The sequence below is a fragment of the Sabethes cyaneus genome, chromosome 3, assembly GCF_943734655.1.
Source record: "Sabethes cyaneus chromosome 3, idSabCyanKW18_F2, whole genome shotgun sequence".
NCBI classification, from domain to species: domain Eukaryota; kingdom Metazoa; phylum Arthropoda; class Insecta; order Diptera; family Culicidae; genus Sabethes; species Sabethes cyaneus.
Genome location: NC_071355.1, coordinates 96,895,257 through 96,921,110, shown reverse-complemented (window position 1 = coordinate 96,921,110; position 25,854 = coordinate 96,895,257). Strand labels below are relative to the sequence as shown.

Sequence of the window (25,854 nt, the reverse complement as noted above, 5' to 3'; positions counted from 1 at the left end):
ATTTAAATCGCTGATGAGCAGGTGATGAGCCTTCATCGTGATGAAAATTTGTAACATTGCTTGTAATCATTCGATTCTTCGTGTATACATGCTACATGCGTTGTATGTAACATTCATCAAAGTAGTAACATTGCATACGTTCAATTCTCTAAATGCACAATTTGAAAACAATTTAACAAAATCAAGAACACAAACTATTGCTTTCCTGCTACCTTACTGAAATTAAAGATTGCTTTTATTATCCATGGTTTCCCACGTTGAAGGGATTTTACCAATTCAATCCTATTTTATCAACAGCACATCTTTTCACTACACTTCTAATGAAATGGCAACCATGCGTATTCATACAGAGTCGTATTATAACCGAACACTACAGCTGTAGCACATTTTTCCAACACAGATATCAAATTCGTCGAGGTTTAATCGTCTCGCAGTAAAGAATTTGCGATCTGTTGGGACAACGAACTTGTGTCATTTTTTCTGGCACACTTCCCTAACACAGACATCAAATTGGACTAGGTTTAATCGCGTTCGTAAGAAATCTGTTGGCACGAGGGGGTTTTGTCACTCTTTCTGGCGTACTTCCCAAGCAAGGACATCAAAATGGTCTAGGTTTAACCGCGGTGTTAAGAAATCATGTTGAAACAAGGAAACTTCGTCACTTGTTTTGGCTTACTTCCCAAGCACAGATATCAAATTGGTATAGGTTTAGATCATTGTAAAGAATCTTCCAACCAATCACGAAGCGAGAATTCTGGTAAAGCATAGGTTCATTAATTTCAATTTTTCAATAGTTCAACATCAAGAATCCATATTTTTCTTCATTTGGGTTAATTCTTAGAAGATTTTCCGATCGATTGGCGTAAGAATGTTGAAAATCGATCGGAAAACCACTGAGCTATTAGCGCTCAAAACCTTTCATTTTTCGTGACGCTCGTATTTTTAGATTTTGTGGAATGACACCCTATCTCAAAACTTGCCGTAAGACGTAGTCCAACGTCAAAATATTCTCTAGTCACTAAGTTCAGGAATAGTTTGATTATTTATAAAAATTCGTAACCCGCCAATTGACGGAGTTGGGCACTTGAGCGGAAAAAAGTTGCGAAATCAAATTTTTCGACTTAATTCGAGGCATCCATTTCAAAACATTTGTAACAGTGCTAGTTTTTATGGAACTAGTCATAATGAGCTTCAACTGAAATTTTTATATGCATCTTGGATTTTTTGTCTGTATTATTCGAATGTTCTGAGTGCTGAAAAAACGTGAAACGTTTGCTATAAAGATAAATAACTCAATTTTTCAAATTCTGTATTGTTTTATTGGATTATTGTAACGCAAAGAACATAAAATATTTTATTGAAATAAAAAATTGGACAATATCGTACAGTTGAAGAATATTTGAATGATGGAAATCGTAGAAACATTCGCAGTGAGCAAGGACACACAAGTGAATTATTACATTGGCGACATTTTATGCGATCATTCCATTTTGGTTTGGTTAATGAGGCCCATCCGTCTTTTAACAGGTGGTGGGGGGTAGGTGTGGTTAATTTTTTCTATGATGAATCAGAAGTTTGGTTTCTTTAAGAAGGGGAGATCCCATACAAATGAAATTCAAATTTCTTCATAACTCGAGAATTAATCAAGCAAATGGAATCAAATTTGGCATGTGGGAGTTTTTGGAGGCATGAATTTATTTATTTTATGGTGGTTTGAGACCCCTCACCCCTGTGGTAGACGGATAAGGACTCTCATACAAATAAAACAGAAATTGGTCATTCATTACCATTCAACATTCAACTTTTATGATGCACACACGTGATTTTTAAAATCTCTATGTCTCAAAAGTTGCAGGCGTTGTACTTATGAACCCTCGTCCTCGTATTTTCAAAGCCACCGTTGCATTAAATGAAGAATTGAATCTGAATATTACATTAGTCTTTGATCTGATGATCTGATATAGTCCTACGTCACCCTTTCGTACAACCCTTAGCGCTGTATACCTTGTAATTTTTTTTATAGTAGCGTAGAGCCGGGGTGGTCCGATTAGCGTTTTATACATCGTGAGCTTTATGCGGCGACGTATGCTTCCTAATAGAAGCGTCTTGCGGAGAGAAAGTAGACTTGACTTCCAGTTTGAAAGCGTCATTGAATCTCCTAACCCGTATTATTGTCGGCGGTGACCACTTCCAGTACATCACTATCTATAATCACTGTCCGTGGGAAGCGAATCAAATTACATTTAACATAATAAACCGTTGAGAAAAGGTGAAAACTCTACTAATTGTGCAATAATGTTTTGGGGCGTATCTAACAAACTGTTGAAAATTTTCAAAATATCAAGCATAGTCGTATTGTATCTGCTTTCGTAATTCTACGTAAACCTATAGGTATAGCCCCTCATACTTTTTATTCTTTATAACAGCGGTATTGCATTTTTTAAGATAAATTAAATTTACTTGACATAAGGTAAGTCAATGATTAACAAGAAAAAAATATCTATTTGAAATTTTCCTAAATAAATTAACATGAATCTTATCTGAGAGAGATCGAAATCTCAACGGGATGTGACAGTTTGCTCTACAGACGGGGTCAAATGTGAATCTGCCAGCGCAGTAAATGTATTCTCCCGGAAAGAAAGTAAATCATGAGATAACACCTCTGGCAAAACCCGACGTCAGTTAGCAAAATGAGAATTCGGCGAAAAGGAATCACACTTACCACCGCTCTGTCCGTACTGAGCCACCTCTATCGATATGCTCGTCCCTCGGGGGCAGCTCAATGTGACCAATTCCCGGTCACACCCGGCTCGTTGATATGTTCGCAGGGTACCAGATAGCAGTGCTGAAATAAGAATAAGGTAGAAAGAAGGTCCTTTTAGCACATTAATTTATCTGGACACTTTCTGGGAGGTGACGATGAAATATTAATTCTGGTGTCGATCCTGCCTATAGTGTGGTGTGGTCTGAAGAAAAAAAAATACAGTACAGTAATCATTCGGTGGACGTCAAGTGAAAAAAGAGTGACCCGGAAAAAGGCAGCCAAACCGAGATTTCCGTAATAAATCTCCATTTCACATTATCACATAATTTATGATTATCACACGATGTAGCATAACGCCTATGGTGTATGCAATATTTATAGCTCCCGTTCATCATATTCTCCCAGCATCTAGCTCCGTTTCATCCGTACAATTAGACGAACAAATTAGTAGAATAAAGATTTATGCTGTGCGACGTCGTGGGCGACGATGATGATGCTGTCGACGACAGTCAGTGCAAGCGTTACGAAGCTTCTCATCCAGTTACTGCAGGCCACGGCAGGCGGCAGCCCTATCTGGGTGAAGTCTGCATCATCACTATCAACCCCCTTTTGCACGAGCAGCTCCGTGGTAGCAGCTCCGTACCATAATAATAACCATACACAGGTTCAAAAAGCTCCGCCGCCCATTGAGAGCGAAAGTGGAAACAGAGGAGGCAGGCTGAGCACGCTGGGCTGTGAGTCAAATAACTGCTAATTGATTCCGTTTTTTCGTCACGCGATTGGTGGCAAATATGAACATTCAGTTTCATGCTGTTCACAGAAGGATTTCTTCTTTTTTTTGTTAGTTTGTGGTTCCGTTGGTTGCAGAATAATTTCATTAGAATAGGTTTCATTATCATTGAGTTAAAATAATTTGGGTTCGGCAAGGGTGGTTGTAGCTCTTTGTATTTTTTGTGTAAAGATGTTGTTGATGAAGAAAAATTAAAGCAACGCCAAAGTTATTGCTGCAGTTTGTTATCATTATTCGACGATCAAATGCCATGCGTGCTCAAGGATGCAAAGTGTAGAGCTTGTTATTGAGAGAGTCCTAGAAAAAGTGGGTGTCAGCTTTATTCCTGAGTATCTTCTATTTAATTGATAGCACTGTCGTTTATCGTGGGACTATTCCCAGGGTAGTGCACATAAACAGAGATTTAACAATATTACAAAAAACTCCCCAGTGAAAAATACACATTTCATTTGATATCCGATGGCTTAGCCTTTTCTTTTCCTAGAAGTTTTTCCTTTTCGTTTGGAAATTTTGTATTTTAATATGAAATCCTAATGAGAAAATAAGACAAATTTATTTCTGTTATTTTATACTTTATGCGTATAGAGGTTAAAAATTTACAGAACAAAAGAATCAGCTGTTATCATAAAAGCATTACTGATACGATAGTATGTTGCTGGAAAACTTATTTTATCGATGCAGCATAATGCCTTTCCGGTTTTCATTTTGAAACTGAGACATTTTTATAAATTTTACAAACATTGCTCCATGAAATATTGAAACATTGCTGAAACTTTACATCAGCAGATTAGAAATTTTTCTACAATTAGATTTTTAGAGAAATTGGTTTCTGAAAAGCTAGTTTGACACCTTCTACGGTCTGACTGTTCTATAAAAGTTACCTTTAGAATAATTAGTTTAATTATTGTGTAGGAGATATAGTAGGCATAGCTTAGAGTAGAAGTTTATATAAGGATGACAATCATTGAAAAATATATTATTAGTGTTTGAGTAGCTCACGAATAAACATCGTTTTAATTAATTAGCTACAATTGCGACGTCGCACAACGACGAAGATGTGCTGTGTCGCAGTGTTTGAGGTTGATCTGGGTTACCATAGTCCATTTCGCAACATTTCCAGAATGATTTGGATTTATCCGAACCATCCGAAGCGCTAGCACTTGGAGCATCGCTCCATTAGTTTGGCCATGCGAGGGACGGCTTTCAGCGCGCACACTGATGTGCGCACCTCCGTCTACTCCTTACACTTTCGAAAGTACCGCCAAGTATTACTTCGAGAGGAGGAGTAGCACTACTTCATTACCAGTCGAGAAGTGTACCGATTCGGGGATGACAAGATATTTGGCGTCCGTCCCTCCACGGCCATCCTCGCAGGTTTTCTTCATGTGCGCGCGGGTGACCTGTACGTCTGTTTACGTGATTATGTGCCCGAGTGCAGGGTAGCCCGAGCTACTCTACGGACTTCTTCTAACCGGGTATAGTAAACACGCGATTACTTTCTCTCACCCCTGTCAACCTGATGGGCCGACGGGTGACTTACGACTCATTTAATCATAATTTTACACCTATCGTTGAGCTCTACCTTCTATGTTACATATAGGAAATGCGCGGTGGCTCGCTATTGACAAACAAAAACAGTCCAACTGTTGCACTACCTACGTAGCGAAAAGAATAGTAATAAACGCGACATGCACATATTTGGTGACTTCAACGGAATGACAAACTAGGTCAACGCTGTGCGGACCGTAAAAGACTCTCGGTCAATATCTTCCTGGACTTGCATCCGGTCTTCATAAAGTAAAGAAATAGGACACGTGGGGTAGAGGCGCTACACGAGTATGTGTGTGAGAGCTTGACCTCGAATGTTGCGTGTGTTTATTGTGTGAGTGTAGCGTGTTTATATCTATGAGTAAGGGTGTGTTTCCGTGAATGCTTCTGCGTGGATGTATGTTTTTCAGTGTGTGAGTGAGTCCCAGTGTATCAAATATATGAGTGCAAGTGTGTGTCCATAAGCGTCTGTAGCTGTCTGAATATACGCAACTTCGAGTGATGTGCCTTTGCACTTCATCAAGCCGATATAAGGATGACTTCCGTCGCTCGTAGGATTTCTTGCTGTAAATGCACGTTTGTAGATATTCGAATAATCCCCGGCGATGGATTTATTCTACACCGACAGGGAGTTCCCTGACGCGAACCGACTTCTTCCGTTGCTTGCGCTGTGTCCAACTCGCCGATGCTGGATCACTGCTCGTTTCTCCATTTGCCTTGAAGCTCCGAGAAAATTTGCGTCACTGCTGTACTAACGGCATTCCATGTGGTCCCTCACGACACATTTCAGCGACAACGACAATATTAAGAGATAAGGCTCTGGGTTAAGAGCAGGCAACTCTCTCTCTTTGCACAGCCCCAAATTTAGGACAGTCGAACACTACATACTCTGGCGTTTCATTCACGTTTCTACATTCCGGACAAAGTGGTTACCTTGTATGTTGAACCGATGTAAACTTTCTAAAACAGCCGTGATCAGACAGAAACAGGTCAGGTGTCAGGTGAAAGTTAATTTCGCCGTGCTTTCTATTCGGTAGTAGTCTAGGCGTGCATCTACCGTTCATCGCTGTGTCCTAATGTAGCTGCCACTTACCTATAGACTTCACTCGCACCAGTTTCCTTAAGCCCCTGGTTTCCTTCCACCTGTAGCACCCTGGATTACAGGTACTCCGATGGGTACCCAGGATTACACCGATGGGAATCATACGCGATAACGCATACTGCCTCCGACGAGATAGTCATGTTGTGACTCACATGTCCATGTGTCCAAATGTACCTTTCAGCTTCGCTTGATTCCGCTTAGTATGTAACGCTGCAATTCAAGCGGGACAGCCATACATTAGTATCGACGAGGATACAATGGCCCGCAAACGTCTTCTACTACTCCTTTGTCCAGAAGTATACGGCATTATCCTAACTATATTGGTGGCCTTCGCCGTTTTCTCGCATGGATAGTCAACGTGGCCATTGAAACATAGCCGGTCGTCACACATCACTCCCAGATATTTCAGCTCCCATTGCAAGATTATGACATGATCTGCGACGGTAAGTTGTGCCTGCCGCACTGCTTTACGGTTACTAACCACTGGTACTTCCATCTTGTGGTGAGCTAGCTAGAGTTTCACTCTATGAATCCAGTTTGCTATCATGTCTGTGGCATCGGTCGCCAGCATTTCCACTTCTTTTAGCGACTTACCAGTGACCGTTAGTCCTACGTCATCCGCGAAACCGACACTTTTAGGCAGTTTTATTGTCAACACGTTGTTGTACATACCATTACAACGCGTTGAACCAAAGATCGAGCTATGAGGAACTCCCGCCGTGACTTTTGTCTAGGCATTTCTGCATCACCGACCTAAACGTCTCCGGAAACGCCAGGATCGCCGTTTTCAAAGCATCGTTGGGGATTCCGTCTATCCCGGGTGCTTTTTTCGCCTTCAACCCTTGACGACTACAGCAAGTTCCTCGTTGGTAACTACCCAGGTAACCAATAATCACTACCAATGCAATTTAAATGCAAGCCAATAAGCTTTTAAGTCACCTTGAATGCTACTTAAATCCAACTTTGGCAAAATATACGGCTAGCTTACTGCTAAACCTCTTATAGTGCTGACAATGCTAATTTGGAGCTAATTACCGACAAGAACTAGAATAGAATTTTGTATCTCAATTTACATCAGCTATGCAGTCAAAATGTTTATCTACCGCAACCTGCAGTAAAAATGCCAGATATGCCAATAAGCGAAGGATTTACTGTTTATGTTAATGCTTATTGTTACCTGGGTATTTTTTCTATGGTGTTGCCATGCTATCGCTCATGACAATGTGTTGGGGGCATGCTGCGGAAAGAGTCCCTCGATGATCCCCTTCAGCTTGTTTGGACATGTTTCGGCAGGCATCGATGAACCTTTCACCATCGATGAACATTTCCCATGGTGATGTGGTAAGCGCATGGGTTGGCATCAGCATCTCGACATAGGTCCTTGAAACAGTTAGATTTGCACCGCTTGATCTCTTGTTTCAGTGTGGCCCTAGCCGCTCTGTAGACCTCTCCAAGAGCTCCCAGGCAGCAGGTCTCACAGTCAATGTAGCGAAACTAAGTCTATGGTAGAGTGAACACTGACAATTCTACCAACCTCACAGTAGCGGGACAACAAGTCGAGCAGGTAGATGCCTTTCAATATCTTGGCAGCCAGACAACGCCCGATGGTGGTACCAAGACTGATATAGCCACACGGATCAGGAAGGCCAGGGGTGCCTTTGCAGGTCTGCGAAACATTTGGCGCTCAAACCAGATCACTCTACGTACGAAAACCCGAATCTTTAATTCAAACGTTAAATCCGTACTGCTGTATGCCTGCGAAACGTGGTGCGTCTCAGCGGAGACAACACAATATCTGCAGGTATTTATTAACCGGTGCCTGCGATACATCATTCGTGCCTGGTGGCTTGATAACTGGATATCCAATGAGGAACTCCAACGTCGGTGTCATCAACGGCCGATACCCACAAAAATTCGTGAACGTAGGTGGAAGTGGATCGGACACACCTTGAGGAAAGGAGCGAACGAGGTTTGCAGAGAAGCACTCGACTGGAATCCACAAGGACAGCGTAGAAGAGGCAGACCCAGAGGCTCATGACGGCGGAGCTTATCCAACGACATCCGGGCTGTAGACGAGAACCTGTCCTGACGATAGGTGAAAGCCATGGCGGGTAACCGTCAGCAGTGGAGATCTCTGATTTCATCCCTTTGTTCTACCGGACCGGCGGGCATGGATACATAAGTAAGTAAAGTAAGATCTTGTTTGATGTGCACGTCTTCTGGCTCTGAGACAGCTAGCTTGAGGGACGCTTAGTGCATCATTTCACCAGTACGCTGGTCGTGGTTTGTACCTGGGTACTAGGGATGGGAAAACTATCATTAACTACTGATAGCTATCAGTAAGCAATAATATGACTAAGTATCAGTAAGGTTTCGCTATTATTGATATTTACTGATATAGTTGCGTCCCAGTTGGCCTCGAGGTATGACGCTGGCCTAATAAGCCAGTCGTCGTATGTTCGAATCTCGGCTGGGAGAGGCTGTTAGAGTCAATAGGATCGTAGCAACTGGCCCTGCAATTCTCCTGTACTCTAACAGCTGGCTGCGAAGTCTGTCGTTTAAAAACAGAGGGTCAAGTTTCGATAACGGAATGTAGCACCTAGGCTTTGCTTTTACTGATATAGTTACGTTGTCCCGTTAGAAAAATTAGTTAGATTAAACTTATTGGTCGGTAATTGCGTACGATAAACGTGGATGCCACAATATATCGTAGTCAACGTCAGTAGCCTAAAGCCGGGGTAGCTCGTGTTGATTTAGGCAGTCGTCTCAATTTAACTCGAACTTTGGCCACACATCGCCAATTTTCCTGTTGTTTCTAAAGTGACAAATCACTTTCGACGTGATCGTGCCATCTTGCACGTTGAGCCCACTGTTCCTGGTGCCAGTGAGGTTATTGAAGATAACTGTTTCCGTAGCTCTATCATCCGGCATTCTTACGTCGTGTCTGGCTCACCGTTGCCTACTGACTTTCGCCAAATGTACAATGGGATTCGCTCCAAACAATGCCTGTAGCTCGTGACTCATACGTCTCCACCACTCTTCACTTTCAGTTTGTACTGCGCCAAATATCCACAGTACCTTTCGTTCGGACACGGCAAGGGCGCGTATATACCCCTATGAGCGACCTTACGAGTCCATAAAGAACTACTGCCCTTATAAGAGATTTGTGCATTATCAGCTTCGTACGGTAGCGTATGCTTCTTGATCGTATCGTATAGCGAAGGGCAAAGTAAGCTCGATTTCTCGCTTGAATGCGCCGCTGGATTTCCTTACTAATGTTGTCCGCGGTCACCAGCAGTCCAAAATACACGAATTCATCTACCGCTTCTAGTTCGTCGCCGTCAAGGGTTACCATCCGTGAGAGGCACGCGTTTAGTTCCTTGGAGCCTCTTCCTTTCATGTATGTGATCTTTGACGTATTTATTATTAATCTGATCTTCCTAGACTACTGCTTTCAACCTGGTGTAGGTTGCCTCCACCATCGCAAGGTTCCTAGCTATGATATCAATCATCTTGTCACGTTGTCAACACTCGCCGCGTCTCGAAGGGCGTGTCCCCGAGATGCGCACGAAACACACCACTCGATCCAATAGCTCTGATCTGTAGCGTCAGTTTATCTGGGAAACCGTGTTCATCCAATAAGTGCAATTGCTGGTCTTGATCGACTGGTTCGTGTGATGCGTAGGCACGATGTGCTCCCAACATATCTGCTGGGTGGTAAAAATCTGGTCCGTAGTTGCGCGAGCCTCCAAAAAGCCCGCTTGGTAAATTACAAAGTAAACTTACAAAGAAGTTATAATATTACGATTTACAACTTTTTGCTTCAATGTCCTGATGAGTAAAATTACTGGTATTTCCTGATAGTTATCAGTTACGTACTGAAATTACTGATAGTTATCAGTAACGATTTTTAATGATAGTTCCCATCCCTACTGGGTACCAGTTTCCTAGGCATGGTTGTGTCATAGGCTCTCGCTAGCCTTTCCGTCAACTCTTCTGCGTTCCGGACTGTTGGTTCACACTCTGATCTGCTTGTAGTGCATCAAGGCCCCTATTGAGGCGCAGCGTTTCGCTGGTCTATGATGTATCGGATCGCGTGATGGCCACTGTGACTAACTGTAACCCTCGCCAACTCTCCATTTTGTATTTGCCTCCAGCGACGGACTGCGAAAGGTGACGTGGATAACGAATTCTCGCTCATCTTTGCGGATAGTGGTGCTTTTTTTCATTATGTTGACATTCAGTTTCGCAAGTGCTTATAGTAGACTGTTGCCTCTTGCATTGGTACATCTTCATCCCCAATCCACTGCTCAAGCGTTGAAATCTCCGCCAATCACGACTGTTCTTGCCACCTCGCTCGCGTACCCCTTTAAGTCTTGTTCCTACCGGATTCAATGGTCTTCGCATTGCATTTTTGCAGGATAGTTGTTCGGCATTCCAGTTTTCATAGTCCTGCCCAACGTATCCGTTCTGCTTTAGCCATTTTCTGAATACTGGGTGCGCCGTAGAGACACGCGAGCTTCATGGTTCATTCTTTGCCTCCACACACCGGTCTCTTGCCAAAGATAGTTCATAGCACCCACCGTTCGAAAACTCTGAGTGCTCGTAGATCTAGCAGTAATGCTCATAGAAGACAACCGCTCTAATTAGCGTTTTGTACAGTGTGTACTTTGTACGGGGGCTCAGATTGTTCTACCCCAATTATTTGTGGAGTCCGTAGGGGCCTACTTCCGCTGATAATACGCTTTTTGATCTCACGGCCGATATTGTTGTCTTCTGTTGCCGGTGACCCAAGGTATACGAACTCGTCGGCTACCTTAAACTCATCCACGTCGACTACCAAGGTACTGCTCAAGCGGGCCCTGTTGCGCTCGGTCCCACCCGCCAGCATATATTTCGTTTTAGACGTATTTATCTTCAACCCAATTCTCCCTGCTTCGCGTTTTAATCTGGTGTACTGATCTTCCACCGCCTCAAATGTTCTGCCGACAGCATCCACGTCATCAACAAAGCAGATAAATTGACTGGATTTATTGAAAATCGTGCCCCAAATTTCGATCTCCGCTCGTTTTATAGCACCTTCAAGCGGAATGTTGAATAGCAGGCAGGAAAGACCATCTCCTTGTCGAAGTACCCTGTGAGATTCAAATAGTTCCGACAATCTATCCGAAAATCGCACACAGCGTAGGATCCCATCCATTATAGCCATGATAATTGTAGTAAGCTTACTCGGAAAGCTGTATTCGTCCAGAATTTACTATAGCTCTTGTCAATTTACGCTATCGTATGTGGCTTGAAAATCAGTGAACAGGTGATGAGTGGGGACTCCATGAAGCTGGTCTGATAACCACAAAACTATTCGTAATTGGCGATAGTCGAGGAAAGATGACTTGGGATAATACTTTGTAGGCGGCATTCCGGATAGTGGTCGCTCGGTAGTTCTCACAATCCAGCTTATCGTCTTTCTCGTAGATAGGGTAAATAACCTCTTCTTTCCGCTGCTCCGGTAGTCCTTCCGTATCCCAAATCTTGATATTCAGTTGCTTCCTTTCCCGCTCTTTTGTTGCTTGCTACACCAATGAGGTCACTTCCTCCATTATCATGGTCTTCCGCCTGCACGTCATTCAGGTGTTCATCGTAGTGCTTCTTCCACCTTACGATCACTAAAAGTCATCAGTCAAGATATCTCTATCTTTATCTCTGCACATTTCAGCCCGCGGCATAAAGTCCTTCCGAGATTCGTTGAATCTCTGATTGAACTTGTCGTGTGTGTATGTCGTGAATGCGGAACAGCTGCTCGAATTCTTCATTCCTTCTCCTCCTGGTGGCGTTTCTTCTTCTGGAAGAGTCGGGTTTGCTATCTTCGCTTCTGTTTGTATCCTCCACATTTTGACGGGTGGCTGTACGCAGCATTTGTACTCGCGATGCGTTCTTCTCATCCTTTTCAGCTGCTGGCACTCGTCGTCAAACCACTCGTTACGTCGATTTGGTGTCACACGGCCTAAGGAGTTCTCCGCCAGGGCTTGTAAAGGGATCGCAAGTTGAATGTGACTGCGTGAATGCGTACGCTTTCCGCATTCAACCTGCGCTTTTCGAACGATCATTTGACTGTCTTTTGAATCCAGTCAATCTGCCGCTTGCGCTGCTGCCGTCTTATAATTCATGCGACCTCTGAAGAAAAGTCAACAGTCGTTCTGCCGCTTTGCGCGTTGAGATCGAAGAATCTCAAGAGGGGCTTCATCCAGCTCACCCTCTTCCGGCAGCGCGGTTTTGAGAGACAACGTGTAGCTTTCGGTGACATCCAGTTCAGTCGCGTCAGAGAGTTTTTGACGTATCTTTACCAGAGATTCGAATCAATGTTTCGGGTAGTGATTCGAATCAATGTTAGCGTCCGGATAGGTTCTTATTTACTTTTGAACGGCTACCAGCGCTACTTGGGCTATATGGGACGGAGAAACGGTAAATTTCAATAAAATATTTCACTATCAATACCTCGACAAGCCAATAGAGTAGGCACATCTCACAATGGTACTACCTAGAAGCTAAAAAACTAAAGTTTCCATTTTAGTTGAGAAAGGTTACGTTAGTATGACAAAGGTCTCCTAGGCCGTTTAGGTGTATTATAAAGGGTTTTTGTTTCGGAAATGCGTTGAATCACTTGAGGCGAGCAAAATTGAGTAGGCTAGCCGTGTTGTGCTGGAAGCGGAGATTGGCACTCGGTCCAGATTTTACATCAAATATGAATGTATTTCACCGGATGGTTTTTGTTTGACCCACAGGCGGATCCATGGGCGGAAGTTCTGTGTAGGGCTGTGTATGCACGCATATTAAGACTGCTGAAACGGTTTCGAAAGGCTGACGTGATGCGAAAATCAAATTCATCATCGTCTATTAGCTCACTCTACCGCAGTGCCTGGACACGGAATCATTTGGCAGGATTGATTGTTGCTCTAAGAGAGCTACAAATAATGCTATTCTGTGCTCTCGGGTCGCTTGGCAGCTTATGTTGATTTATTGAAAGCGCTTTTGTTGAGTCACTGATGGCCACACCGTCAGTTCGTTAGGAAACTATGCCCATTTTTCATCAACCACCGGAGCATTATTGGGCCAATCGAATTGATATTTCCGATTTGTTGAGTAATCGTGGTGGGTACCGAATTTTTGTCACAGCTTGAAGCACCGATCGAACAATAACAAAAGATTGTATTCAAATCAAACAATCGACCATCATAATATTGTGTAAAAACACATTGGTGTCTCTTGAAATAACAAAAATGTACTTATTATTCAACAAAATACTGCATATTTTTATTGGGCATGATACAACTGGTGGAAACTATTTTTTGTATTCCATACAACTCTAACCAGAAACCAGACGAACTCAGTAAAAACCGATGAAGAATAGAAAAAGGTTTAACATTGGTTTGGTTTCGGTATTATGGTGAATAACCGGGAGGGATAGGGAGGTAAGTGCTCTACGAAACTCTCATCCCATCTGCTTCAACGGTCATTGACTTTAAGTACGCCTGAAAACCGAAAAGGATCTGCAACGGTTTTGTTCCCATAAAAAGGGATAAACCAGCGAGAACGCCCTTCTGAATAAGTCAGTTTGAAAGTCTTGTTTTGCGTTTATTTAGTAAGTTATTCCATTAAACAGGTCTGCAAACGATGCATAAGAAATATTTTTCTTCCCTAAGTGAAACCATCAGAAGCAAAAACTGACTATCCAAAAGCTTGAGTAGCATTACCTCTCAATTGACTAACAAACACCTTTCTTTCTACCCACGATATAATGGAGATTTAGCCGAGTAGTATTTAATTATAAAATTTTTATTCATTCATCCATCCTTCCATCAACACGAAATCCTACCGTACTGGACCTTAATCCTATTTGAAAGCTTTTCACGTTTATTTTTTCAATCTCACTTTCCGGCCTGTTTGGTTTTCCCCCACTACCGGCAGCGAAAGTCGGCAAAGTTGAAGCAACAATGCACACAGACAACCGGCATAATAAAAAAAGTTCTCCCAAGGAACATGAATTTGGCTTTTTTCAGCTATTTCGGAAGTAGAAAAAAAAAGACGTGTCGTGTTTCAGCCCTTGCCTATCCATCGGAAGTGTATGTATAAAGCCGGAAAGAAGTGAATACCGTGGTTGAAAATCAATGCAACTCTGGTACCTACTGGAATTGTCAATGGTCTTCCGCTCAGCACGCAATGATTTGGTGGTTGAATTTTGTGTTCGCTCCCTGAGTTGTGCAAGTGTAATCCAATTCACCTGGCTCTTCAGGCACCTGAGAGCAATAAACCAGCACTATCCGTATTAAAACTTTTCTGTGTTTTTTTCTCCTTCTGGAGACTAATGCAAGGTATGGAGTGAAAAGTTCTGCATAGAAAGCTGGAATTTTATTGTTATACTGGTACCCATTTTATAGTTCCAAGCAAGTTCTAGATTCGAATCCATTACCACTGATTTTCGTTTTTTGCTGTAGAAAAGATGTTTTCAAATGAGAGGTAATTAAACTTGTTTGAATGTGGCTGCGATTTGTACGAAAAAGTGGCTGCTGGTTTTTTCTATGGGTAAGATTCAATTTTTATATCCAATTGAAATGTTCCTGCTTCAACGGTAAAATTCGCTAGAGTGGAGACTGCTTTAGTTAGTGGAATGGAATTTTTGAATTAATGTTTCTCGAGCATATTTTTATATTCACACTTGAATTCCAAACAAAATGCATGCCGCAGCAATGGAAAATTCCAAATTGATTAGTTACTCCCCAGTCTATTGCATTTTCGCCCAGAAACAATGTGAAGGAGCTTTATTCCGTTTATATGTTAGAATTCCTCTCATGAGCTTGGGACTTTCAATAGTTGATTCGCGGCACGGAGAAAATCTTTATTTACCAAACAGTTTCTTGAATTGATTGATACTAACGTAATTGCAGTTGCACCACAAAATAGAAATTGTTATCTGAACTAACCCAACAAACAATTTTTTTGAATAGTAGCTTGTTCAACCATTGTATAGCTTATTATTAAGTAACAAGCGTTTGAGAAGCTGTTATTCAACAAAAATGTTTGTTGGGTAACATATGATGAAGTTTTAAAAAATAAATGAAATGGAGTTGCCGGCACGGTAAACACTTGCCCAAGTTATAATATTTGTATTGAAATATTCGCTCTTTTTGGCTCTTGTAACTCATCATGCAAGGGTCAGCGAATGATTCTTGTAAAAGCTTTTCCAACTTATTTCAACTCTGTGATACGCATTTTTGAACTAATTTTAATTTAAATTCCATTTGAAATCATATTTAGTGCAGTGTCACGATGACACACTTTACAGTTCCTGACATTGATTTTGTAAGATTTTCTCATTCTGAGTGAAACTGAAGGTAGAAAACAATTTCCTTATGTCAATTTCTTCATAAAAGATTGTGTATGGATATTGCTTGTAACTTCACACGAAAGCGAAATCTTTTTAACTTTTACTATTCTCTTCCTTGATGAGCGACAGTTACAGTTTCATTTCGAAAATAATTTAAATTGATTTTCGCAAATAAACCATCGGTTTTTTACTCCAATTTATCTCCACTTCGTATGTAGTGCACTCTTTCAGGAGAACGTTTTAATAAAATCAAGATTTTTTATTTCTGAAAAAACAAGTAAAGCTAGAAAACAGTTCTCATGGTGTGTAATAGTACACTCAAGTACTTTTTTTACACGGTTTGTGTTTTCGAATATTAAGAACGAGGCAACTTAGGGACCATTAATTTATTTCTCAATACATTTGGGAGAGGCCCGACATTCGTCACGTATTTTGTAAATGGTTCCTAAGTTGCACCGTTCTTGAGTAATCGAAAAAAACAAACCGTGTAAAAAAAGACTTGAGTGTAACTCTAATCCTGTAATAGTTTGTGCACTCAGAGGTGCACTCCCCTTTAGAAAAATACGTAGTTCAAAAAGTTCTTCGTTTAAAACTCCCACTGGTAAGCAGTAGATTTTAAATCGCTAAGTTCTAGTTTTATCGTGGTGCTAATTGAGAGGTAACGAATTAGTTGAAAGCTTAGGCCGGAAATCTACTGGTGAAAATTCATTATTGTGTATGTGGCAGAAAAGCAAAGGTAGCTGATCTCAAAACCACAGACAAATAGACGAGATTCTTGTGTTAATTCCGTCGTCCAAAAACTACTCATCCGAAAAACATTTTTCGCAACATGGCCGCACGGCGCACACCGTTCGCACCCTACAAATGTAATGCGCTTCACAATATGCATAACAGAGGGTGTTAGTGTGCAAGCAAAATATGTATGACGATGTGTATCAAAGCGGTTTCTTCTATGTTTCATGTCAGTTCGTCAGTGCTACAACTTATTCGAAATTGGTGGCCGTTTTCAAACGGAGCACGAAGTTGTCATCGAAAGACGCGGCAAAATGGCAGGAGTTTCGCAAACTGATGTGCAGAAAGTACTGAAAACGGCAGTTCTAAGGAGGCTTCACGGCACAGGTTGTACCGGCCCGTAAAATCTGAAGACAAAGAAACGCTCGAGGAAGTTTTTCGAAATTGTTGTAAAGATTGCTTCGTTGTGCGAGACCATTTCGAACAAATTTACTGAAGCAAGAATTTTACATTCGTTTGACTATAAGCAAATCAAAATTCCCACGAAACTTCTTTATTATGCAAGCAATCTACTGACTACAATGTGACGGTTTCGATACTTTATAATAAGCTCTATAAGTGTTCCATACATAAGTTAATCAAATTTAGCTTGGCTGAGGTGGTACGTAAAAATAAGTAAAATCGGAAGACATACAGCAGGACAGTCCTACCCCACAGTGATTCTCAGCCTGTTACCCAACAACTTCCATCTCTACCTCCTTGTGGTAGCAGCTGAGATACGAGCAACCTTGATGGAGATTAGATAACTAACCCCGGTAGAAACCAAGGCCGTATGGTGACAGGCTTCCGAGCGTCTGTTTTCCATGTTAGGAACGGCTGTTACAATTCTTTTTGTACAATGAGGTTTTTGAATACAATATCACAATAGCCTTTGTTTCTTACCGGCTTGGGTCGTCTTGGTTGGTCTCCTGGAAAAAACTACAAAATGGCGGACTTACAACCCACGCCAACACCAATGGTCACTGAGCGGAATAAAACTATAACTAGCAAACTTCAAAGACAAGCAAAAGGAAGTGCAAATTTAAATAAATTTACAGCTCGAAAATTACCGACCATACATTTATTATTTTTAAAACAAGGGTTAGTAGGTCACTTTTACTTGCGCAATTTTCGCCGGAAAACTTCCTTCTGTCACCCCGCGTGCCGGGATGGTTGCTGCTGCTGCTCGTTGGTCGACTTTGGTGACGGGTGATGCGAGGAGTGATCCAGGGGTTGAATCCACTACAGGAGGTACAAACGGACGCAGCGGCGTCCCGCTATGATGACAGGGTGCACAAAACCAATAGTCACGGCCGTAAATAAGTTTTAGCCAAGCTGGCCAAGAATTGTTTGCATCTGACGGTCAGTAATTCACCGACGGGGGCACTGTAGCGTATCTAGGCCTAATAACGAACGGCCGAATCGCAACCCAGAAGCACTGCGCACAAATAAAACTGCGGATTAGCGTCCAAACTGGCGTGGGACGAATTTTCACGACACTCTTCGATCGGTCCTTTGACCTTAAGCTAGTCCCCTTTGCGATTTCAACACTGGCTCACTAGCTACGGCTCGTACTGTTCGGGTAGGCTATCGGTGGACTTAGCGTTCGCACGACACTGTGTTTGGCCTGATTCGGTGGGTCCCTTGACCTCGCGCACTGTATACCTCCGGGTTCACGGTCTAATTACAAGATCTCCCACGCCGGCAGTTGCGGGTGCTTTTAACCATCCTCGGTCCGTTTTCCGCCCTGAACCCCCTTGCATTTCATCCCGCTGCCCCGTTGTTTTTCCTACGGCTGCTGATGGTACTAAATCTATAACAATTTTTATCGTTTTATGTTGGTGTCCCGATCAAACTTTAACTGTATGATAATTTTAAAGTAACGTTGCATGCAAAATATTTATTTAATCTATCCCTAACCATAAAATTGAATCCTAAATAATATCAAGCAAAACTAAACTAACCAAAAAATATAACATGCAACAAATAAATAACAAAAAAAAGGAAAATAATTTAAATAAATAACAGGGAAAACAATTTTTAATAAATAATATTCGAGGACACCAACCAATTGGGCTATTAAACATAAAATAAACGTCTCTCAAACATGCAAGCACAGAGAACTGACATTTATTTTACATTCAGACATTTACTTACAATATTTACAAAAAAATAACAATATAAATAAGGGTAATAATCAAGCTGGCCCAGTGACCAAAGGATTTTATTGTGACCGTGGCAAAATATGGTCACACGGCTCAAAAGAATGCCTGATCTTTTTGTTAAGAGTGGCCGATCATTGTCTCCGCGCAAAGGTAAGACTATAAACAGTACTGCGCAGGATGGTTCTCCGACGACACAAGGGGTTGGTGTCGCAGGCCTTGCCATAAAAAATCAACCCTTCATGAGCCATGCACTCGCGCAGCTTCACATCGAACATAGTATTCAAAAAACGGGTAATGCTGGACGAATACTGCAGGTCAACTTTGTTATTGTTTGTCGGTAGAACCGTAGCGTGACATTGTGGCGCCCTTGGCGCAAACCCAATTTGGCACCCCCCTTGTTTCCTAAATCCGTGTTCCATCCAAGGTTATAATTTGGCGTTGGTGTTCGTCGGTACCACGTTTATCTTCGGCCGGTTCATCTCCTCTAGTGACACTGTATCTTCGTATCTACTCATTCACGGTAAACCCCGAACGTAACAAGAACGGCTTCAACATTCTCTTCTCGCTGATTGTCAGCCGCAGAAGGATCTTGTTTGAGAAGATATATTAGACGGCATCGCTTATCTTAAATAACTTTGGACACTACTTTTTGTTCTTACAATAAGTATAAAATTACCTTTGTGCCACCCGTTTTCGGGTAAGTAGTACGGGTACATCTATGGGACCGAGTCTAACTATGGGTAGATGGGATTACTTACCAGAAAACGGTCGGCACAAAGGTAATTTTATACTTATTGTAAGAACAAAAAATAAACTGTCCAAAGTTATTTAAGATTCATACTAGTTCTTACGTTAGCACGACTACGTAATTGAAGTCATCGCTTATCTTCTTGACCGAGGATTAAAGTACTTGGTACTTTGCCAGTTGTTGCCGCCCTGCGTCAAGTAGTTTTTGTCGCCCATTGTGACATCGTGCTTCACCGGAAAGATTTTTTCTCCAGCACCTTTAGCCGTTCGCTGGGCGATTGCATGCTACTTCGACACAGTCAGCATCGACTGACGCTTTTGCATAAAAATGTCCATTTATGCCACACTTCTTTGTCGTTTAGCCGGTTGCTCTGACCTCCCGACTTAAGGTGCGGAACGATAAGACCAATTTGCTCTCCGTTTTCATCTTCAGCTGCTGCTGCGCGTTACGGTCGCGCAGCACTGTCGGGTGGCTGGAACCTGGTTTTTGTTCAATGCTTTCGCCTTTCTCGCAGGGGAGGATGTTGTAAGTGCAAATTGGCTCTATTCAGCGGATACGAAGGGCTTCACCATGACCAACTTCTTCGCTACGGAGTGGAGCTCGTAGTACGAACAAATCATCGAGCGTAATTGTTTGACAGTTTTCGCCATGGCTGCAGCATGCAAATCACTGGTAACGAGGCATGAAAAATCGCTCAATCCAATGCGTTTGTTTTTGCTAATGTTTACTAAAATGCAGATTATTTTTGGTGCCCCCAAGAGCTAGCACTTTTGGCGGGGGCCAGTCTGGCCAACTGCACGCTACGGCGCTGTTCGTCGGTAGCTGATTGAACTGATTGATTGAGTGAGGAAGTCGGTTGTGTGGAGTGTGCCCGGAGAAGAGAGTGGCGGTCTTGTAGGAGGGAATCCATGAGTAGTTTAGGAATATAATATGAGTAAGGAGATTCAACGACGCATTCAAGCTGCAATAGAGAAGCCTAATGTGCTAGTTGGCTCGACTGGGTTGAAACCGACTTGCGTGAGTCGAAGTCGAGACGCTCAATGAATAGGCGACGAGTAGCCCAGGAATCTATGCTGGAAGAAGGAAGCAAGGAAATCGCAACTGGTTTCCCCATCGCAAGTCCCTATTTAACACTATGGATATCGATCTCGTGATAACGGGATTACGGTAAACGACACCCAGTCTCCAACTTTCGACCTAATCTCACCGAACGCCAGCGATACGTCGATTGACATGCTGTGTAGCCCAGACCAGGTGTAACCAGATCGTCACAAGTTTTGGCCATATCAAACACGAGCCGATACGCGATTTATTTGCGTTGCAGATATATCGAACGACCGTACAGTAACCATATTCCACAACACACATCTGAAATCTCAACACCCTGGAATTCGGAAGCAAAATACGCACAATTCCTAGACGGAGCTTTGACAGCCCCCGTTCCGGGATACTGTGCTTTTTCGAAACAACAGCTTATATGCATGTTGCAAAAATGGTGGAGAATTAGACCAAGTGGGGCAATATATGGAAGCGAGCTTACGGTGTCCATGGAAGTTGAGAGAGGTAATATTTTTTTAAAACGGTGGTTCAACAATTGATGAAGGGACGGTATGGGCAAGTAATGAAGAATTTTTTGAATGGTGGGGAAAGAGTGGAAAGGTGAGAGTTGGGGGGGGGGGGGGGTTATTGGTAGCTACGCTTAATAAGTTGTCATTGTGGCTCCTACATTTTGTTCAATGCTGGAAGGTGCATGGGTCGAACCAAGCTATAAACTAGCCGCCCCCCCCTCACCTTTTCACTCTTTCCTCTCCATTCAAAACATTCTTCATTACTTTCCCCTACTGTCCCTTCATCAATTGTAGAGCCAACGTTTCAAAAAAATATTAATATATACCTGACCGCATTTCAAAGTCAAGACGAAAACATGAGGTTTGGTCTATTGAGAGAGGTAGCCAACAATGGAGGGAGTCGAATGAGCTTTTTTCACGCAGAAGTGCACGAGCGGGTAAAATTGGTGAATCGCACAATAGTGTATCGAAACTCGACCTATTTTGTGTGGTCATACATGGTGCGTGTTGCCTTCGGTGTATTTGATAAATTTCAGAAGCTACTCAAAAAGTCAAAGGCATGGTTATTCAAACAAAACCAAAAGCACGATGTCAAAATTATTAGTGGGAATTACAATGCTCACAACACGCGACGACGGCGGGAGCGGGAGACGGAAGGTGTTTGTTGACTTACGACAGTATAGTACAGTGGACCCACGTTCGTTTGAACGCTTCCTCATGCAAACTTGCCAGGTTACTTTTTAATTTGAACAACTGGCCACCCCAAATATGCTGAAACTTGTATGAACTGGCCGCCCTGCTCTTTGTTATTGTTTTGATGGTTTGATTCAGTTGGCAGATGCAAGCTGTTACCGGTCATTTTAAAATGAAACGGTACCAATGCCAGGGCGTCAAGGTTTTGTTTTTTTGTAGTGTGTAAGTCTAGTTATTAAGTGTAGTTTGTAAGAAAATTCATAAATTAGTTTTGTTTGTTCAACTAACTGGCTCTTTTTGATTGTTGTTAGTTTGATTTGTTTTGCCTTTTGTTGATATTTTTGTATTTTTGTTTAACATAGAATAAGTATGTACTAACCCTTCTTAAATTCCCCAACCGATAATCAGGCTACGAAAATTTTGCGGAAAAATAATCGATGTGAATGTTACCATTTAGTGGAGTGAGGAGACACTGTCTGATTGATGACTTAGGACCCTAAAAGAGACCTTCGGCGTCCACCCCGGAACATCCAGACCAGGTGTTGGGGTTTAGTACGGAGGCTCTTAAAGGCTCCGTAAGAAATAACCTAAGTCAGAGACAGCCTCACTCATTAAATGGTAACATCCTGTTAAAACCCTCTGTAACGGAAAAACCGCAACGAAAAAGACGGCAAAAAGTCCGCACTAAATGAATAACCCCTTAAACGTTCCTGATCATCAACAGCTAAAATTATACCACTCTCGTCTGCACGAAAAAGTGGTATCCGGTGGTGATAACAGAGGGAGAGGGAGGCAGGGAGATTGGAGACAAGAGGAAAGGAGGGGAGTTTGTTCGGGTTGATCGCAGGCCGGAGAGATCGACTCGGGACAGTTGCGAATGGATCGTTATCACGCTCGGAAGGGAAAAACGTTAACTCCCTGTCGGTAGTCTCGACGTGTGCCAAGTGTCAGGAAATATGCCTGAGAATCCGGTGTAATCCGGATCACTACAACGTTTACGCGGCTAAGTGACCTATTCAAGCACCAACGAGGTTCCACGAGCTGGAGAATCCCGTGTTAACCAGCACGAGCGGGAATTCCCCGGGTGCTACCGAGTGGACCAGAACGAAAGCGGCCGAGAAGTTTATTTCGACGACAAATTCATCGGGCGACCACGTGAGCCGAACATTTCGCGACCAGGACCAGATTTGGCGTCACTTTACTCGCCACGGGTATCCTGGTCCCCTACTAAGACATCATCCTCCGGAATCATCCTCGAACTAGTAGCGGTACGATCATCCCGTGAGCAACGGGATTGGGGATCCAGAAAGAGCCACCGTCATCTAAGTAGGTCTCCTCTCCCTCCGTTCGTCGTTCATCAATGGGCCCCAACATGTGACATCCAGCGCTGCATCGAGGAATCGGTAATAAAAGCTTGCATGCATGTAAAATCCTTTCTTTTATATTTAAAATAGAGCCAGTATTCCATTCTTCTCCGTTCTTTGACGCCTTCTGGTGGTTCCGCTTCGTTTCGGGTAAGTTGTCGGGTTGTACGAGTCCTCCGAAGGTCGCTTGCCGACCCTGAGATAAAGTTATATTGAGCTAGCTGGGTTGAGTGTTCAAACCAAGACTTATAAAGCAGCGAATATTTCGTTCTCCGAACGGATTTTTACCATAATCGTTGGGAAAACGGAATGTGAAACAGATTAATCACGCTAGGTCAGTACAAACAAATCGTCTTTATGTGGATTGTCTGTATAAGCAAATGATGTCATGTTGAGAATGATATTTGAACCATTTTTAATTTGCACGTCGTGCAAACCAAATTAAAAAGTGTAACTTTGGTACCACTGGTACTAGCAAAATAAAATAAATCAATTCAAATGCGGGTTCAGTGTAAAATCCGAGCGTCTCAGGCAAGCATTTGATGAAGGCAAAGATTTGTGATGTCAAAGAACAGAAAAGTTCTCTCGAAGAGAGTTACTTTATTGCTTTGTCCAATTTATGAATCATATGAATTCCATTATGTTCCACAGTCAGTCAACGGTAAATTCGATAGAGACCTATTACTTAGCAGAGGAGCAGAGTAATTGGGAAGTTCAATCAGAAATGGGTTTCTTGAGCGTCAGTCATATGGTTTGCCGTCGACGAACTTCTATCACGTTTGCCCATATTTCACATCACCAGCACACTATTGACGGAGCAAATTGATAAGGATTGCAACGGATTCTCCCCTGGGGGAACAAAAGTAATCAAACACTTATGGGAAATTCACTCCCAGTTCAGTAACAGTGATTGTATTATCCAATTGCCCATTCGGAAAATATAACTTTTCTCCGAGAACCAGCAGCCAGTGGGGTACGTTAGAAATGATTACTTTCGTCTTTACTCCAATTGGAGAGCAAGGTTCGTTGGTTGAACTCGTTTTACGTGACACCACTGCTGATACACTCCTCTTCGGGGCGTTGTCCTGCGTGCGGAACGCAAGGCTAAGCCATTGCCTCCGAATGATAGGCTAAGCAGCTGTGTCCTTGATAAATCATTGACAACTGGAGAGCAGGTTGTAAATTATGCGTTCCAGTTTCCCGCTTTTCTTCGCCGTTTATTTTGCGTTACTACCAAAAATCGCACGCAAAAAACTTTCTGCATGATTTCATTTTGAGGACACTGGTGGGGGAAGAAAATATTTCAATAAAAACATTGTTTCGAGATGGAAAAATGTTGCCATATTCGCTTTGTGGCGCTCGCCTCGCGGTACAACAAGGACAGATAAAAAAATCATTCTCCATTGATTTTGAATTTTTTATGCGTTGATGGGACGTTGGCTGCGTTAGTTGCATGAATTCATTTTTCATTATTTCTCAGCTACGTCGGCACCGTTGTTGCTCTAAATCTACTCTTCTTTGTCTTTCAAGACAGTTAACTTCGCCATTCTGTCATTTGTGTTAACCGTCCATAGCAAAGAGCACGTTGGAAGGGGATGCGTCAGTAGTTGGTGCCATTGAAATTGCACTTTACTGTCTTTTACGGCCGGATTCATGTTCAGAATGCAAGAAAGGCACTGGCATTTTTCAGTTGCTATATCTAATTTGGTTGTCACTAAGAATATTCGCTATGTGCGCGAAATGGTGCTGCCACCTTCCCAAGTTTGTTCTATTTGTGAAGTCGGTGGACAGGTTTGTTAAAGAGTGAAAAGGATAGACAAATCTTCACAAACTTTCCATATGGCAGTTCCATGAGAGTACAAGAGATCGATTTGTGCTTACATAGCGAAATAAATGGAAGCGCTTAGCGCTACATTCCGATAAAACAGAAAGTCACATCTAGTTGCGATTCGAATATACGACAGCTGGATTGATAGACCAACTGTCGTACCTCGAGGCTAACTGGGAAGCATTCATGTGCTAGTGTGAGCAATTTTCAACTGACCAATGACTAATATAATATAATTGAAAACAATATTTTATCTCCCTGTCTGATGGAAATTAATTCTAATATAATGGTGTGAAATATTTCTGGGTGGTATGAGACGTTACAGGGTATGTGCGGGGCATTTTGGGACCGGCCGGCATGATGTATTGAAACAGGTGTCGCCAATAAGTTGGATGTTTTAATAGCACAGTAATCGAACATTTCAATCAGAATAGCTGGTTACTACCAATTAACATTGTGGAAATTGTAATTGAGAGAACGGTTTATTATTCAACACATCAATAATCAATTAGTTACAAAGAGATACAAACCCGATAAGCCGATTAAAACTGTCAGGAAATACAATTAGTGTGGCACTGTTATGCTCAGATTCGTTTAACCACCATCGATAATTGTGATCACTGTGCTTCTAGTGACATGATTGACTTGAAAAATAAATGCGTAAACGGAAATAATGAGTACAGTGCAGTTTGAACGATTCTCCACATAAATATAATACTTTTATTCTTGAGATAGGAACGAAATGACTACGACTGCTTATTGATTATTGCCAAAATAGTAAGTACATAGCAGCGAAAGGCGAACTGACCCTTTAGGTTACTTAACCTTTAAACGTTTTGCAAAACTGGGTGTCGCAAACATTGTTAAATTATTTACAAAATTTGTAGAAAAAACTGAATTCCGCTGTATTCGAAATTCAACAACTTTGACTTGACTATAATAATAATTATAAGATTCAAGCTAACATGTATAACAGTACATTAGCTGTAACCCGCGTGCGTCAAATTAAGATCGATTCGGAGGTTCGCTATGTAACGCTAACGCTATTTTACTCAATTAGATGGAAATAAATTCCTTTTGCTTGTCTTGAATGCAATCTGGCATAATTGGTTTGAGTCTTCGCTTAATGCGGGT

The 25,854-nt window shown here is 42.2% G+C and overlaps 1 protein-coding gene across 1 annotated transcript in view; it reads right to left on the bottom strand.

The window, feature by feature from the left end:
• The window catches only part of LOC128739903 (protein eva-1 homolog C), a 200,749-nt gene that overhangs the window by 120,649 nt on the left and 54,246 nt on the right, over positions 1 to 25,854 (bottom strand). Inside the window, exon 2 of the mRNA XM_053835405.1 lies at positions 2,723 to 2,845. Coding sequence (XP_053691380.1) covers positions 2,723 to 2,845 — 123 coding nt within the window. The remainder of the gene's footprint in view (positions 1 to 2,722; positions 2,846 to 25,854) is intronic.